Source organism: Diceros bicornis, chromosome 14, assembly GCF_020826845.1.
Source record: "Diceros bicornis minor isolate mBicDic1 chromosome 14, mDicBic1.mat.cur, whole genome shotgun sequence".
NCBI classification, from domain to species: Eukaryota; Metazoa; Chordata; class Mammalia; order Perissodactyla; family Rhinocerotidae; genus Diceros; species Diceros bicornis.
In genome coordinates, this window is record NC_080753.1 from 33,583,246 (window position 1) to 33,599,417 (window position 16,172).

A 16,172-nucleotide genomic window follows, 5' to 3' on the forward strand; every position below is an offset into this window, starting at 1 on the left:
GACCTGTTGGATTTGAGGGGCAGGTGGATCCAGAGGTGCAGATGTCCTGAGGCAAGTTGGAAAGGGGAGTCTGGAGAGAGGTTGGTGTTGGAGTGGAAGGTGGGAAGCTGGCCCATTGGGCTTGTGATCCCCCAGGGACTGAATAGAGAGGCCGCCCTGGGAGAGCTGACAGTTTTGGATGTGCACACAGGAACGGGAACCTGGCTGGATCTGGAGTCCTTGGGAGGAGGAGGCGGAGGTTGTAATGGCTGCAAGATCTAAGAGAGTTTGGAATGTGAGTGGTTCAGCTGGGAAAGTTGCTTCTAAGAGGCAGCGGTGGCTAAAATCTGCAAATCTGGTTCTGGTGATGTTGCCACAATGCTGTGCTTGGTTAGGGAGGGAGGTGTGTGTGGGAGAGAAGGTTGCTCTGGAAGGAAGAAGTCAGAGAAAGGCCAGCTTGTTGCTCTTCAGTCTTAGAGCTTTTTATTTGGCTTTGTGATCAGACTCAGTGCAGCCACTGAGGATTTTCTATGCTCTTGGTTTGTCTCTTCTTGGCTTTGAGTCAGGGGACTTTCCTGGTAACAAGCAGAGCCCTCCCTCTGCTCATGATTGGAAGGTCTGTTCTCTCAGATGAGCGGGGTGGGGCCAGATGGTTTAGTTCATAATTTTCTGCCAGCAGTTCTCAACTGCTCAAGCAAGCCTTGACTGGGAGGCTGGCAAAATTGCCACCATGTGGCTGTGCCATGTCCTGCTGCTCCTGGCCAGTGCTTCCCTTTTTGCCCACCTGGGTACAACTGCTGGTAAGTGGGGCTCATTGTGGTCCTTGGCCAGGCAGGAACCTGGGCTGATGCAGGGGTCCTGGAGGGTTTTGGTGAGTGTCTATAAGTAATGGTGACAGTGTCTGTGGTGGGGGCTGGGATGCAGGGGCTGGACACAGCCTGTTGCCACCCCAACTCAACCTTGCTTTTCCAATCTCTTTCTAGTTTGCTCCCCCCCACCCCCGATGTTCTGCTCTTCTTGCTTTCCTCTTCCTGTTCTGACATTTTAGTCCTTCTCATGCCCCTGGGCCCTGGGCTGCCTCTGGGGTTGGGGCTTTGAAGGACATTCAAGGGCCCTTGGAGGTCTGAGGCTCAGGCAACACTTCCCACCAGATTGTAGGGCACCCTCTCAGGCACCTGAGCACTGTGCTATCTGCTCCTATCCCAACTCCTCCCTTGGGTGACAAGGGAGTACAGGCAGGCAGCTCTCAAGGGCCTCAGTCCTAGGAGTTAGGGGCCTTTTTCTAGTGACCAGGAGCTCTGTGGGGAGCCCAGGCTCTAACCACACTTCCTCCTGCTGTGGGCACTGTGGCCACTCCTGACTCTCACAGTGAGGGAGGGTAGAGTCTGAAGGCTTCTGGCCAAGGGATTCATCCTGTGACCTCTCTTGGTCTCCACTCTCCTCCTCCCCTCTCACTCCCTCTTCCCAATGTTATCTCTAATTTTCTGAAATGCCAGAGTTCCCACACCAGATTCTCTCCTCACCTCCTCCCCTGCTATCTCATGTGCCCCTTTAGTCCTTTGACTTCTCCCCCCCGCTATCCCCTCCTCTCTACAGTTCTCTGACCCCTCTCTAGTGTGTCCTTACCCTCCACTCCTTCTACCACCACAGGTTCCTCTTTCTCCCCTCATGAGTCATTGCCTACAAGGAGCTTCGACCTGCATGGCTCCTACCTCCCCCCAGCTTTCCTGAACCCTAACTTTCTGGTTGTGTCTTTTGTCCAGGTGGTCTTCCCTCCATCCCCACTCCCCTCTCACTCTCACCAAGGGGAGCCCTGAAGCACAGTGCACACCCCCTTGTGCAGAGACCTGTCCCCTGTCTGGGTGCCCAGTCCTCCTCCCTCCCCTCCAGTGCAGGCTCCTGCTCTTGGTCCTCCTGCATCATGGACCTTTCACCCAGCACCACCCCTCCCCACTCCAGCATCCCACACCTCACCTTCTTGAGGCCTCCACTCTCTAGCCCACAGGTGCAGGACTCTCTCTCTCCCTGTTCCCTCTGCACCCCTCCTGCCATGGCACCTTGCCCTGCTCCCACCCCTTGCCCAGCTGTCTGGGGCCCTCACCAAGTTTTCATCTCTCATGAGCCCCCTCTGGTGGGGACCTTGCAATTACCACCCCACCCTCACCCAGAGCACCCCTCCTCTCTTAAGTTATCCCAGGGTCACCCCTGTGCCATGCTTATCCCCAGCCCCCGAGTCCCAGGCCCTCAGCATTATCTTCTCTGCTGCCTCTAGTCCCTTCAATCTTTCCACCCCTTGCAGACCTGCAAACGGCTCTTGGTCCAACTACTCCTTGGCTTTCACTGGACTCCCCACCACCCCACGGTTCCTTCATCCCACTGGCCTCTCACTCCCTACACCGTGTATCCAAAATCCTTGTTTATGACACTTGATTGGCTCTGGCCTTTCCCTACAGTGAGCCTTCTCCCAGTACTGCCCCTCCTGTGCTGGAGGTCTAACCCCACCCTCTGTGGAAGTATGACCTGCCCCCCACACTGAACCACTCCCACCATGTGGGTCCTTCCCCAGGCCGTGCACCTTGGCATTTAAGTTCTATTTTCTCTTCCATTCCTCCTGCTTATTTCTAACTCTAAACTACCCTTGGAAACGCTGCACTGACTCTTTGAGATCCCACCACCCACCTCTCCACAGGGGACACTGGCAGGTCCATCCATCTCCCCACCTGGGTTCTCACCATGCCTCTTCCACTCTGGGCCCAGACTCACACTTTCACCTCCTCCAGGGGTACTGGCCTACCCTAAAATCCCTTGTGTCACAATGTACCACCCCTAATGCCCCTCCGCCTCACTGCCACACCCTCCCTCAGCCCTACCTTGTCCATGATGAGCCTTCGCCAGAGGGAGCAGCCCCTCGCTCCCCATCTCACCCTAACCCGCCTTTGCACCACAGTCAACCTGACCATGGATCCCTCCCATCCTGGGCCCCTCACGTCCCCTCACTGCCCACTGAAGAGACCACTCCTTCACCATGGCCTTCTTGCCTCTCCCTTGCCCCCTGCAGGCCAGCCTCTCCCCTTGACCTCCTACCTCTTCCCTTAGGGAGCCCGTGCCTCCCTCTCTGGCTTCTATCCTACATCTTTGCCCTTCACTATCCCCCTCCTTCCGTTCCTCAGTTCCTCTCTCCTCCTTTCCCCTTTCTTACTTTCCTGTGTTGAAAATCTCACTCTTGTCCCTTTGCACATCTGCATTTTCTGCATCCTCAAGACTCAGGACAGCAGAACTTTTCTGTGAAACATCTCATGTGCAGTTATTTCCAGGAAACACTTTCGTCTGGTCTCCTCCTTGCCCAGGGTCCCACAGTCTTCGTTATGACCTCACGGTGGTATCCCAGGATGGATTTGTCCAATCAAGACTTTTCCCTGAGGGGCACTTGGATGGTCAGCCTTTCCTGCACTACAACAGTGAGAAAGGCAGGGCAGGGCCCCAGGGGCTGTGGGCAGAAGCGGTCCTGGGAGCGGAGACGTGGGACACAGAGACCAAGGACTTGACAGAGAAGGGGAAGGACCTCAGAAAGACCCTGGCAGACATCATGGCTCTGCAGGACCAGAAAGGAGGTGAGAGTGGGGAGGAGACACAACTGATGTGAGGCCTTTTCCAGGAAAGTTTGGGGAAGACAACAAGGACCTGTGTCTTTACACTGGATTTGGCTGTGGGCGGGGGTGAACAATGGGGCTTGTGGAGTTCAGCACGGAGGTGGCCATTACTCAGCCAGCACAGGAAGACATGGAGGAGAGAAAGGAGGGGCCCACTAGCTTCAGTTTCTCACTTGAGCAGGGAAGGCAGAGGGACATAGGGAATGGAGAAGTCACTGCTGGGTGGGGGGCAGGCTTGCATTCCCTCCAGGAGATTCGGGGCTGCGAGATCCAAGAAGACCACAGCACCAGGGGCTTGAGACATTTCTACTATGATGGGGAGCTCTTCCTCTCCTATAACCCCAAGACCCGGATGGCTAGTGCCCCAGTCCTCTGCTCAGACCCTGGCTATGGAGACCAAGAAGTCCTGGGACGCAGATGGCTTTCAAAGCAAGGATTACTGGGCCCATGTGCAGGGAGAGCTTTGTGAAAGACTGTGGAGATATCTGGAATCCTGGATGGGCTTCACGGAGAGAATAGGTATGACCCTGGGGTAGGGCCTTCCTCTCCCGCAGGACCCTGGAGCCTCCCCACCCAAGTCTGCCCAAGGAAACCCTCCCTGTACTATGGGATGCATACATGTTGTATTGGCTCGTTGTGTTGTGATTTGCCTGTTCTGTTAAAGCCACTGGATAAAGACACCACACAGGTGGGGAGGGGAATGAACTATCCCAGTGTCCATAATAGGGAAGCAGTGGGTCCTCAGACAGAACACTGAACCTAGAAATGTGGGTGTCCGTCAGGAGAGGAAGCCTCAGACTGGGGGGCTGTGCCCCCTGGTTCCCAGTCTGCCTCTTATGGAGAGCCCACCCTTCACATCCCCCTATTCAGCATCAGCACTTGGATCCAAGAGAGTGAGGCCTAAATCCCCCTCATCCTCCTGCCAGTCTAAAGGAATTGGGCCCCAGGATGCAGAACAGACTTGAAGGAATTCTGGGGTCAATGAGGGCTTCAGCCAGAGGGAAAGGTGGGGAGGGGCAGCCCTGTTCTCTCCGTCTCTCTTAGGAGGGAGCAGAGCTTGGCCACCAGACTCACTGGCTCGGTGCTTTCTTCCCCAGTGCCCCCAGCAGTGAATGTGACCTGCAACCAGGCCGCGGAGGGCGTGGTCACCCTGATATGCTGGGCTTTTGGCTTCTCTCCCGGGAACATCACATTGACCTGGCTTCAGAATGAAGAACCCCTGAGACACAGCACCCAGCAGTCTGGGGGTGTCCTGCCTGATGGGAATGGGACCTACCAGACCTGGGTGGCCATAAGGATTCTCCAAGGAGAGGAGCAGAGGTTCACGTGCTACGTGGAACACAGTGGGAACCACAGCACATACCCTGTTCCACTCGGTGAGCCTGGGGTGTTCCTGGAGGGGGTTCCAACCTCGGTAGGATCAAAGGCCATGAGAGGAGAGCAGGCCTGTGGCTCTGGGTGCCCAGGTTATAATAAGGCTGTTTTTCAGGAAAGGCCCTGGTGCATCAGAGTGGATGGCCAGCCATTCTAGGTGTTGTTGGTGTTATTAGTTCCATTACTCTGTTTGCCCTTTGGTACAAGAAGAATAAGAAGACAACATCGGCTGCAGAGAGCCCAGGTGAGAAATCTGGGCAGTGAGTGGACATGGGAGGGGCTCTGCCTAGGATGTAGGAACCCTCTTATCTCCCTCTGCACAAATAGGAGTGGAGATGACCAGCCTCTGTAACGGGAGCTGCGAGTTGGGGTACTTGTGAGGAGAATCGGAGCCACCTCTGTGTCTATACCTTTTAGCCCTGCCCACAACCAGGGCCAGGTTGGGGCCCTTGAGTGTGCAGCTGTGGCCTCTCCTTGCTCTTGGTAAGGATTGTGCAGCAAGGAGGACCATGGCTCTCTGCTCTGTTCTCATCCCTATGTCTCTGTAACTCAGGCTTGCCAGCTCGTCCATGGGCGATGTGGTGGTATCATGTGCTGATTGGGGAGGGCCTGGGTGATCATGGAATCTGAGGGAACAAGCAGTAAAAGCGTCTGTGACCTAGTGGAAGGGTTACACCCTGGGGAGGCATATGGACAGAGAGAGGACGCCTCTAGTTCTTTCCTGTCTGTACCCCCTCCTGCAAGTTCTCCAGCTACCATGAGAAATCCAAGTAGAAGACTCACAAGGCCCAAACTAAGGGTCTCTGATATTGCCGGAGCCCTGCCTATGATGTCCCATTGGGAGTCCCCACTTACAACAGACTGAAGGGTCCTGAGCAGAGGTGGTGGTCTTCAGTCCATTTTCAGACCCTCAAATTGCTCCTCCAAGAACTGTTTCCCGAGTTTTCTTGGGGTCACTCCCAGCCTCTACTCTTTCCCTGTTCCCATCACGTGCCCCCATGCATCCTGGAGTTTCCTTGCAGATAATATGGAAGAGCAGATGAGCAGATCACCCTTGACCCTTTAGGGAGGGGGACAGCTCATTCTCGGGGCAGCTGTGGTCACTGTTTGTATCCACGTCCAGGTTTTCCCTGCCCAGCCCCTCGGGGCCCGGTCCAAGGGGCTATTTGGAGCAGGCACCTGGGCTGTGCTCCCGGCCTTACGGGGCCCTCCCTGAGCCGGTTCCCTTCCTCATGGTGGTCACTGCCCTGTAGGTTTTGAGGAAGGGATGGTCAAAATGATTTCCCCACAATCAGTGTGCTTGAGGGGAGAGGAAAGGGAAACAGGGAGTTTTGTGTTTGGACAAAGAACAAAGGCAGTGCATGAAAGAGTGAAGGGGGTGAGGGGTGCAGGCACTGGGGTCTTTTGTTCCCACCACTTCTGTGTGACCAGGGGGTGGAGGCCGCATTTCTCACCCTTGAACGTAATTTCATTACACTTGGCCCTCAGTCTTGAGCAGACTGGAAGAGTTTGTCATCCTGCCCCACAGCAGGGGCTCCGTCCATGTCACACCCAGAGCAGGGGCCCCCGCGAGTCTGTGTTTGCTCCTGGCCTCACCTGGGCAGCCCCCCGAGAGGGCACAGCAGTTGTGGTTCCCTTGGGGCAGAAATGGTTGCCTCCTATGTCATTGGGGCATTAGCCAAGATAAGAGTGTGAAAATCATAAGCTCATTTCTCAATATTTTTAGTTTAAATTTTGATGTCCAAAATAAATGTTTATGGTTTCAGCTGGCTAACTTTAATGGGATGTCCTCCAATGCTGACCTTGCAATGCATATAGAATGAAACAGAAATTCAACTGGAGAGCTCCGTGTCTAGGAGGGTTCTATGAGGGAAGGGGGTGTGGTGGCAGTGGTGGTCCCAGGTGCAGAGATGGGCAGACATAGCCTCAGGCTGAAGGGTCTCAAGAACCCTCAACTCCACATTGAGAAGCAGATTTCCTATAGGCTGTGATGGCAGAGCCTCGTTGAGGAGGCAGGAAGGCCGGGGCAGCCTCAGGCTCAGAGCAGCACTCGGGGTGGAGGTGCCATTCCAGGAGCCATTGGGCCAGAAGGAGCAAAGAAGGCCAAGTGCAGCCTGAGAGCCTGGGCCAGGTGTGAGGGTCAAGGCAAGGCTGGGCCTCTGCAAGCATGGGGTCCTCCAGGGTCAGGTCAGGTCCAGACCCCAGAGCAGCCCTGGGCTGGGCTGGGCCTGCTGGTCACCTGAGCTTCCTGATGGGCCTTCCAGTTCAGAGCTGCTGGCTCAGGGCAGGAGGCTGAGCTGCAGGGGGAGGTCAGTGCCTGTGGTTGAGTGGGGCCAGTGGAGCAGACCCCGGCCCTGTGGGCAGGTGCTTGTGCAGGTGAGGAGGCTGAGAAGTAAGGAGAGGAGGAGCTGTGTGTGACCCCTCCCAGGCCTGGAGGACCAAGGAGCAGGGGCCTGTCTTTCAGGGAGGCCTCCCACTGTGTTGGGGGATTGGTGGGGGCTGAGAGGAGGGGAAGGCAGTGGGTTTCCAGTCCTGGATGTTGTCCTTTAGCCCTCTGGCCCTTCCTTGTTCCTGCATGCTGGGTGGTGGAAGCAGTGACAGGTGATGATGCTAATGGGGACTTGGGAGGAGACCAGCAAGGGCTGGGAAATGTGGGGTGAGAGGGAGAAAAGTGGGGGTGCCATCTTGCTATCTTCCCTCAGAGAAAGGTAGAATCTGATTCTGGGGCAACTGAAGAATTCCTGAGGGAATAAAAACAGTATTCTGCAACCAATTTATCATTTATTGGCTTCTCTTTCCCCCAGAGCTTCTTAGCCTACAAGACCTGGATCACCGCCAGATGCCACCAACAGACCTGAATGGCACCAGCCAGCTGGGATTTCAGTCTCTGTTGTCAGCCCCTGAGTCCATTGATTCAACTGAGGGAGCATAGAGTCTGCAGCCAGGAGGCCTGAATTCAGCTCCCTGCTCTGGTCTTACTAGCACTTTCCCTCTTGGTGCCTCAGTTTGCTCATCTATGAAATGCGGGAAATAACAGTATTTATTTCCAGTTGTGGTTGCAGGATCAAAAGTGTTAATATATTTAAGGTCCTTGCAGCTCATCACATTGTTTGTCAATATTTTTGTTAATTTATGTTTTACTATATTACCTGCATAGTAATTATATTGTGGTCAGCGAGCATTATGTGTAAGCTCTTTTGTTATGGTTCCTGCTGAGGAATCTTATACCAGCTTTCCTGGCACCTGGAGGTCCCCTTCACTCCTCATCACACTCGTATATGCCTTACTTCATAGCTACCACATCTGTACAATTTCCTATTGTAAGTGTTTAAATGCTCTTTCAACATACATATCTGGTCCGTGTTTTACTTCACGTGCCTGGGAAGGGACAGAGTGTGAGGTTCTGGGGAGTGGGGGAGGTATATCTCGATGCCTTGACACAGCACTAAAACATCTCCACCTTCCTCTCCCCCAAGCTCCCAGTGAGTGACAGGTTCACAGTAAAGTTTAAAGGGCTGGGAGAAGATGGGATGGGACATCTGGGGCCAATGTTCAGGGGTCACCTTCTAGGGAGAAAATCTGCCTGAACAGTTGACACCCTCATGATGAAGCAGAGCTGAAGCGTGATGTCAGGGGAGGGGGACGGGGACAGTGCTTTGGGGTTTCCTGATTATGAAGATTAGGGGTCAGTCTACTTCTGGGGTAAAGTGACTGCTGGCATACTTGGACTGGGTTGATGAGTCAAACGAACACAGAATGTGGATGAATAAATCAAGCATCAGCATCTCCCTCCATCAGTTCAGGCTGATTTGTGCAAGGCGGGTGGGGAGGTGAGATATTCCCCACCTGATGCTCTGCCCTCCTGACTGCTGGTCTTGGGGCACACAGATGGGTGGTGTCTCATAGAAAAAAGAGATCAGAATTGTGGTTTCCAGAGGCGGGAGGTGGGGAGTAGGGGAATTGGATGAAGGTGGTCAAAAGGCACAAACTTCCAGTTATAAGAGACTCGGCACTGGGGATGTAACGCACAACACGATGACTGTAGTTAACACTGCTGGAGGGCATGTTTACAAGTTGCTGAGAGAGTAGATCCTAAGAGTTCTCGTCACCAGGAAAAGAACATTTTTGTCTTTTGTTTGGCTCTAGATGAGATGATGAATGTTAACTAAACTTATTGTGGCAATTATTTCACTATATACGTAAGGCAAGTCATTGTGCTGTACACCTTAAACTGACATAGTGCTATAGGTCAACTTTATTTCAATAAAACTGGAAAAAAAGAAATTTCTTCTTATTTCACTCACTAGATGTCACTCACTAGACTTGTCCTGGCTGTGGTACCTACCCTGCAGATGTCCTGAGGCAGGTTGGAAAGGGGAGTCTTGAGAGAGATTGGTGTTGAATTGAAAGGTGGGGAGCCGCCTCATTGGGCTTGTGATCCCCCAGGGACTGAATAGAGAGGTCACCTGGGAGAGCTAAGACACTTACAGGATGTGACCACAGGAAAGGAGACCTGGTTGGATCTGAGTCACTGGGAGGAAGAGGAGGAGATTATAATGGCTGCAAGATCTAAGAGCGTTTGGAATGTGAGCGGTTCTACTGGGGAAGTTGCTTCTGAGAGGCAGCGGTGGCTGAAGCCAGGAAGAAGCCAGGCACAGGCTGGCTAGTGGGGTGTCTCTACAGGAGCTCAGTGAGACCAGCACCGCTCTGTGGAGGGAAGTCCGCTTTGGTGGGAAGGGCGGCAGTGATCTGGGTGCCTCTGAGGTTGGTGCCCTAACACTCAGCTGCTCAGAGCCAGTCCCTGGGTGTTTGGCTGTACTCACTCGGGCTCATTGACTTGGCACTGATGTCAGTTCCAGTTAGCTGAGCTGTCGGCTTTTCCACTTCTGCCCAGGCTCACTTGAATGTTATGTTTGTAGGCCTGTAGCCCTCACTCTCTGCTCCGGATCGGGCGGTGTGATATGACAATGCTTTCTGGGAGCGGGTATGCAAAGCCGTGTCAGGCGAAGTTAATAACCTTCTGCCAGCACTTTCCCGCCTCAGCTGAGCTCTGAGGCTTGTGCATCCGCGGCAGGTTGGCAGACTCACAGTCACGTGGCTCCACCATGTCTTGCCCATCCTGGCCTGCACTGCCCTTTTTGCCCCCTGGGTACTGCCGCCGGTGAGTGGGGTTATTTGCAGTCCTCAGGCACGGGGGAGCCGCGGGGCCTTTGGGCCGGGGGCAGTGGCTGGAAGAGGCTGGTTGCCACCACCTCAACCCTGCTTTTCCCATCTTTTTTCACATCTCTTCTGGGTCTTGCATTTTCCACCCCCCGCAATTTTCTGATCACACCTTAATCTCTTTGCTCTACTTGGGGTTGTAGGGGAGAAACAATAATTTTCCCTCTACCCTTCTGAGTTCTTAGCTGAGACCACTACAATCAAAGACAGATTAAAAAGAGAAAAGCAAATCGAAGTTTATTAACAGGTGTACCTCCTGTATCCAGGAGAGATACCCAGGGAGATCCCTTACTCTGCAGGGTGGCGTAGAATTCGGGATTACATACATCTTAATAGGGAAGGGGAGGCGGGCTGTAGGGAGAGTAAATGCTTTAGGAAAGATGAATGGACACTTAGAAGAATAGATGGAGAGTATGATAGTTTGTGACCAAGTTTGGGTGTGGTGTCTCCTCTCCTGCCTTAAGAATCAATCTTCTTTGGTTAATGAAACTCCCTGGAGGGGATCTATGACAGTTGAGTTCTTTTTGGAGGACCTGTCTTTAGGCAGATAAGGGGAGTTCAGACAAAGCTTGTCCCGGCATTTGCTTTTTTTTTTTAATTATTTTATTGAGGTCATATTGGTTTATAACATTGTGTAATTTCAGGTGTATGTCATTACATATCAGTTTCTGTATAGACTGTCTCCTGCTGATCACCAATAGTCTAGTTTTTACCCGTCGCCATACATATGTGCCCCTTTAGCCCTTTTACCCACTCCTCCCACCCTCTTTCCCTCTGGTAACCACTAATCTGTTCTCCTTATCTATGTGTTTATCTTCCACATGTGAGTGAAATCATACGGTGTTTGTTTTTCTCTGTCTGGCTTATTTCACTTAACTTAATACCCTCGAGGTCCATCCATATTGTTGCAAATGGGATGATTTTGTCTTTTTTTTAATGGCTGAGTAGTATTCCATCATATATATTATATAATAATAATATATATACCACATCTAAATTATCCATTTATCAGTTGATGGGCACTTGGGTTGCTTCCACGTCTTGGCTGTTATGAATAATGCTGCAATGAACATAGGGGTGCATAAATCTCTTTGTAGTGTTGATTTCATGTTCTTTGGATAAATACCCAGTAGTGGGATAGCTGGATCCTATGGTATTTCTATTTTTAATTTTTTGATAAATCTCTGTTTTCCACAGTGGCTGCACCAGTTTGCATTTCCACCAGCAGTGTATGAGGGTTACTTTTTCTCCACGTCCCCTCCAACATTTGTTATTCTTTGTCTTGTTAATTATAGCTGTTCTGACAGGTGTAAGGTAATATCTCATTGTAGTTTTTATTTGCATTTCCCTAATAATTAGCAATGTTGAACATCTTTTCATGTGCCTATTGGCCATCTGTATATCTTCTTTGAAAAAATGTCTGTTTGTATCCTCTGTCCATTTTTTGATCAGGTTGTTTGTTTTTTTGATGTTGAGTTGTATAAATTCTTTATATATTTTGGAAATTAACTCCTTGTTGGATATATGGTTTGCAAATATTTTATCAAGTGGGTTGTCTTTTTGTGTTGTTCATGGTTTTCTTTGCCTTGCAGAAGCTTTTTAGTCTGGTGTAGTCCCATTTGTTTATTTTTTCCCTTTTTTCTTTTGCCTGAGTAGACATGGTATTCGAAAAGATGCTGCTAAGACCAATGTCAAAGAGTGTACTGCCTATATTTTCTTCTAGCGGTTTTATGGTTTCAGGTATTACATTTGAGTCTTTAGTCCATTTTGAGTTAATTTTTGTGTTTGGTGCAAGATAATGGTCTGCTTTCATTCTTTTGCATGTGGCTGTCCAGTTTTCCCAACACCATTTATTGAAGAGATTTTCCTTTCTCTATTGTATGTTGTTGGCTCCTTTGTCAAAAATTAGCTGTCTGTAGCTGTGTGGTTTTATTTCTGGGCTTTCAATTCTGTTCCGTTGATCTCTGTGTCTGTTTTTTTTGCCAGTACCATGCTGTTTGATTACTATAGCTTTGTAGTATACTTTGAAGTCGAGGATTGTGATGCCTCCAGCTTTGTTCTTTTTTCTCAAGATTGCTTTGGCTATTCGGGGTCTTTTGTTGTTCCATATAAATTTCAGGATTCTTTGTTCTATTATATATATTTATAATGTATATATCTATTAAGTCTGTCTGGTCTAGCATTTCAGATGTATGGCTGTGTGGATCTCTCAGGTGTTCTATTGTGCTGTGTAGGGAATCCTCTGTTGGTTAATGAATGTCTGTTTAGTTGTAACTTAGAGGGGAGAGACAAAGGGAACAACTCACTCTGCCATGATGCTGACATCACTCCCCATTTGCTTTTTTTCAAGTGCCTACCGCACAAAAGAATCAATACACCAAAGCCATATATTTTGGGGTGACATATTCTGTTACCCTTCACTGTGCCATCATGTTTTGTTCTTCCTGTTGGGACAGCTCAGTCCTTCTGATGCCCCTGGGCCCCAGGCTGTCTCTTGGGTTGGGGCTTTGAATGGCATTGAAGGGCCGTTGGAGGACTGAGGCTCAGGCAACACTTCCCACCAGTTTGTGGGGCACCCTCTCAGGCCCTGAGCACTGTCCTCTCTGCTCCTGTCCCAATTCCTGCCTTGGGTAACAAGGAGAATCCAGGCAGGCAGCTATCAATGGCTTCAGTGTGTGGAGTTAGGTCCATTTTTCTAGTGACCAGGAGCTCCATGGGGAGCCCAGGCTCTAACCACACTTCCTCCTGCTGTGGGCACTGGGGCCACTCCTTAGTCTCACACTGAGGAAGGGTAGAGTCTAAAGGCTTCTGGCCAAGGGATTCCTCCTGTGAATTCTCTTGCCTCTGCCCTCCTCCTCTCCTCTCACTCCCACTTTCCAATGTTAACTCTAATTTTCTGATATGCCAGCTTCTCACACCTGGCCTCCTTCCCTGCCATGTCATGTGCCATCTCAGTCCTTTGCCCTTCCCCTCCCTGCCGTCCCCTGTTCTCTACAGTTCTCTGACCCCTCTCTAGTGTGTCCTTCCTCTCCCCCTCCCCCCTCACCTCAAGTCCCTCCTCCACCCATCGTGGGCCATTGTCTACAAGGAGCCTTCACCTGCATGGCTCCTACCTCCCTACTATCCTGAACCCTAACTATCTGGGGATACCTTTTGTCCAGAGGGTCTTCCCTCCATCCCCACTCCCCTCTTGGCCTCACCAAGGGGAGCCCTGAGGCACAGTGCACAGCCCCTTGTGCACACACCTGTCCCCATCTTGGTGCCCAGTCCTCCTCCTTCCCCTCCAGTGCAGGCTCCTGCTCTTGGTTCTCCTGCATCCTGGGCCTTTCACCCAGCACCGCCCCTCCCCACTCCTGCATCCCACACCTCACCCTCTTAAGGCCTCCACTCTCCAGCCCACAGGTGCTGGACTCCTCTCCCTGGTCCTTCAGCACTCCTCCTTGCATGATACCTTGCCCTCCTCCCACTCCTTGCCCAGCTTCCTGGCGGTCCTGACCAAGTTCTAATCTCTCACAAACCCCTCACCCACACCCAGAGCACCCCTCGTCTCCTGTCAGCACAATAACCCAAGCTCTCCTCAGATCACCCATCACCCCCCAATACCAGGCCCTCACCGTTATCTCCCTTGCTGCCTCTTGCCTTCCCCTTGCCCCACCAACAAGAATGCTGCTCTTGTTTGAACTGCCCAGCTTCTTGGCCTTCATCGGGCCCCCTTTGATTCCTTGACCCCGGTGGGCTCTCGTGCCTACACCATGTATTCAAAATCCTTGTTTATGGCATTTGGTCAGCTCTGGCCTTTCCCTACAGTGGGCCTTCTCCCAGCACTGCCCCTCCTGTGCTGGAAGTCTAACCCAACCCTCTTTGGAGGTATGACCTGCCCTCCACCCTGAACTACTCCCACCATGTGGTTCCTTCCCCAGTCTATGCACCTTGACATTTAAGTTCTATTTTTCTTCTATCACCCGCCCTTTCTAACTCTCAGCTACTTTTGGACACACTGCACTGACTCTGAGACGCTGCCGCCCGTTCACCCCAGGGGACCCTGGCGGGTTCATCCACCTCCCCACCTGGGGCCTCACCATGCCCCTTCCACTCTGGGCCCAGGCTCACACCTTCACCTCCCCCAGGGGTACCGGTCCACCCGAAACTGCATTGTGTCACAATCCACCCCTCGTGCCCCTCCGCCTCACTGCCACACCCTCCCTTGACCCCACGTTGTCCATGGTGAGCCTTCACCACAGGCAGCAGCCCCTCACTCCCCATCTCACCCTAAGCTGTCTTTGCACCACAGTCAACCTGACCATGGATCCCTCCAATCCTGGGTCCCTCATATCCCCTCACTCCACCCTGATGAGACCTCCGCTTCACCATGGCCATCTTGCCTCTCCCTTGCCCCCTGCAGGCCAGCCTCTCCCTTCACGTCTGCGTGGACCCTTAGGAAGCCCATACCTCCTTCTCCTGGCACCTGTCCTACATCTTTGCCCACCTCCATCACCCTCCTTCCTGCAATTCCCTATCCTCCTTTCCCCTTTACTACTTGCCTATATTGCATATCTCATTCTTGTCCCTTTGCACAGGTGCATTTTCTGCATTCTCAAGACCTTGAGAGGCTCAGGACAGGAGAATTTTTCTGTTAAACACCTGATGTTCAGTTATTACCACAAATTCCGAGTTTCATCTGGTCTCCTCCTTGAACAGGATACCACAGTCTTCGTTATGACCTCACGATGGTATCCTAGGATGGATTTGTTCTATCAAGATTTTTCGCTAAGGGACACTTTGGTGGTCAGCCCTTCCTGCACTACAACAGTGAGAAAGGCAGGGCAGAGCCCCGGGAACTGTGGGAAGAAGCTGTCCTGGGAGCTGAGATGTGGGACACAGAGACCAAGGACTTGACAGAGAAGGGAAAGGACTTCAGAAAGACCCTGGCAGAAATCATGGCTCTGCAGGACCAGAAAGGAGGTGAGAATGGGAAGGGGGCAGAAGTGATGTGCAGCCTTTTCCAGGAACGTTTGGGGCAAACAGCAGGGACCTGTGCCATTCCACGGGATTTGGATGGGGGTGGGGGTGAGGAATGGGGGCTGTGGAGTTCAGCATGGAGGTGGCCATTACTCAGCCAGCACAGGAAGCCATGGAGGAGAGAAGGGAGGCCCCCCTGGCTGGAGTTTCTCACTTGGGCAGGGAAGGCAGAAGGACACAGGGAATGGAGAAGTCACTGCTGGGTGGGGGGCAGACTTTCATTCCCTCCAAGAGATTCAGGGCTGTGAGATCCAAGAAGACCACAGCACCAGGGGCTTGAGGCATTTCTACTATTATGGGGAGCTTTTCCTCTCCTATAACCCCAAGACCCGTGGATAGACAGTGCCCCAGTCCTCGGATCAGACCCTAGCTATGGAGATCAAGAAGTCCTGGGACATGGATGGCTTTCAAAGCAAGGAGTATTGAGCCCATGTGCAGGGAGAGCTTTGTAGAAGACTACGGAGATATCTGGAATCCTGGATGGGTTTCACGAAGAGAACAGGTATGACCCTGGGGCAGGGCCCTCCTGTCAACCAGACCCCTGGAGCCTCCCCCAAGCTCTGCCCACGGAAACCCTCCCTGTACTATGGGATACACATATGCTCTGTTGGCTTGTTGTGTTGTGATTTGCCTGTTCTGTTAAAGCCACTGGATAAAGAAATCACACAGCTGGCAAGGGGAATGAACTATCCCAGTGTCCATAATCCAGGGAAGCAGTGCCCCCTCAGACAGAACACTGAACCTGGGGAGGTGGGTGTCCGGCAGGAGAGGAAGCCGACAGACTGGGGTCAGGCCTCGGGCTCCCAGCCTCCCTTTCTTGGAGAGACCACCCCTCACATCCCCTCCTCAACGTCAACATGTGGATCTAGGACAGTGAACCTCAACCCCACCCATCCTCCTGCCAGTCTAAAGGAATTTGGCTTCAGGATG

The 16,172-nt window shown here is 52.1% G+C and overlaps 2 protein-coding genes across 2 annotated transcripts in view; one reads left to right on the plus strand and one right to left on the minus strand.

The window, feature by feature from the left end:
- The window catches only part of LOC131413874 (saoe class I histocompatibility antigen, A alpha chain-like), a 257,210-nt gene that overhangs the window by 89,730 nt on the left and 151,308 nt on the right, over positions 1-16,172 (minus strand).
- Positions 3,537-9,251, plus strand: LOC131413875 (MHC class I polypeptide-related sequence B-like). The gene is given in 5 exon segments (XM_058554834.1): positions 3,537-3,980; positions 3,982-4,148; positions 4,727-5,005; positions 5,119-5,247; positions 7,808-9,251. Coding segments are annotated over 5 exon segments (981 nt in total). The 5' UTR covers positions 3,537-3,702; the 3' UTR covers positions 7,936-9,251.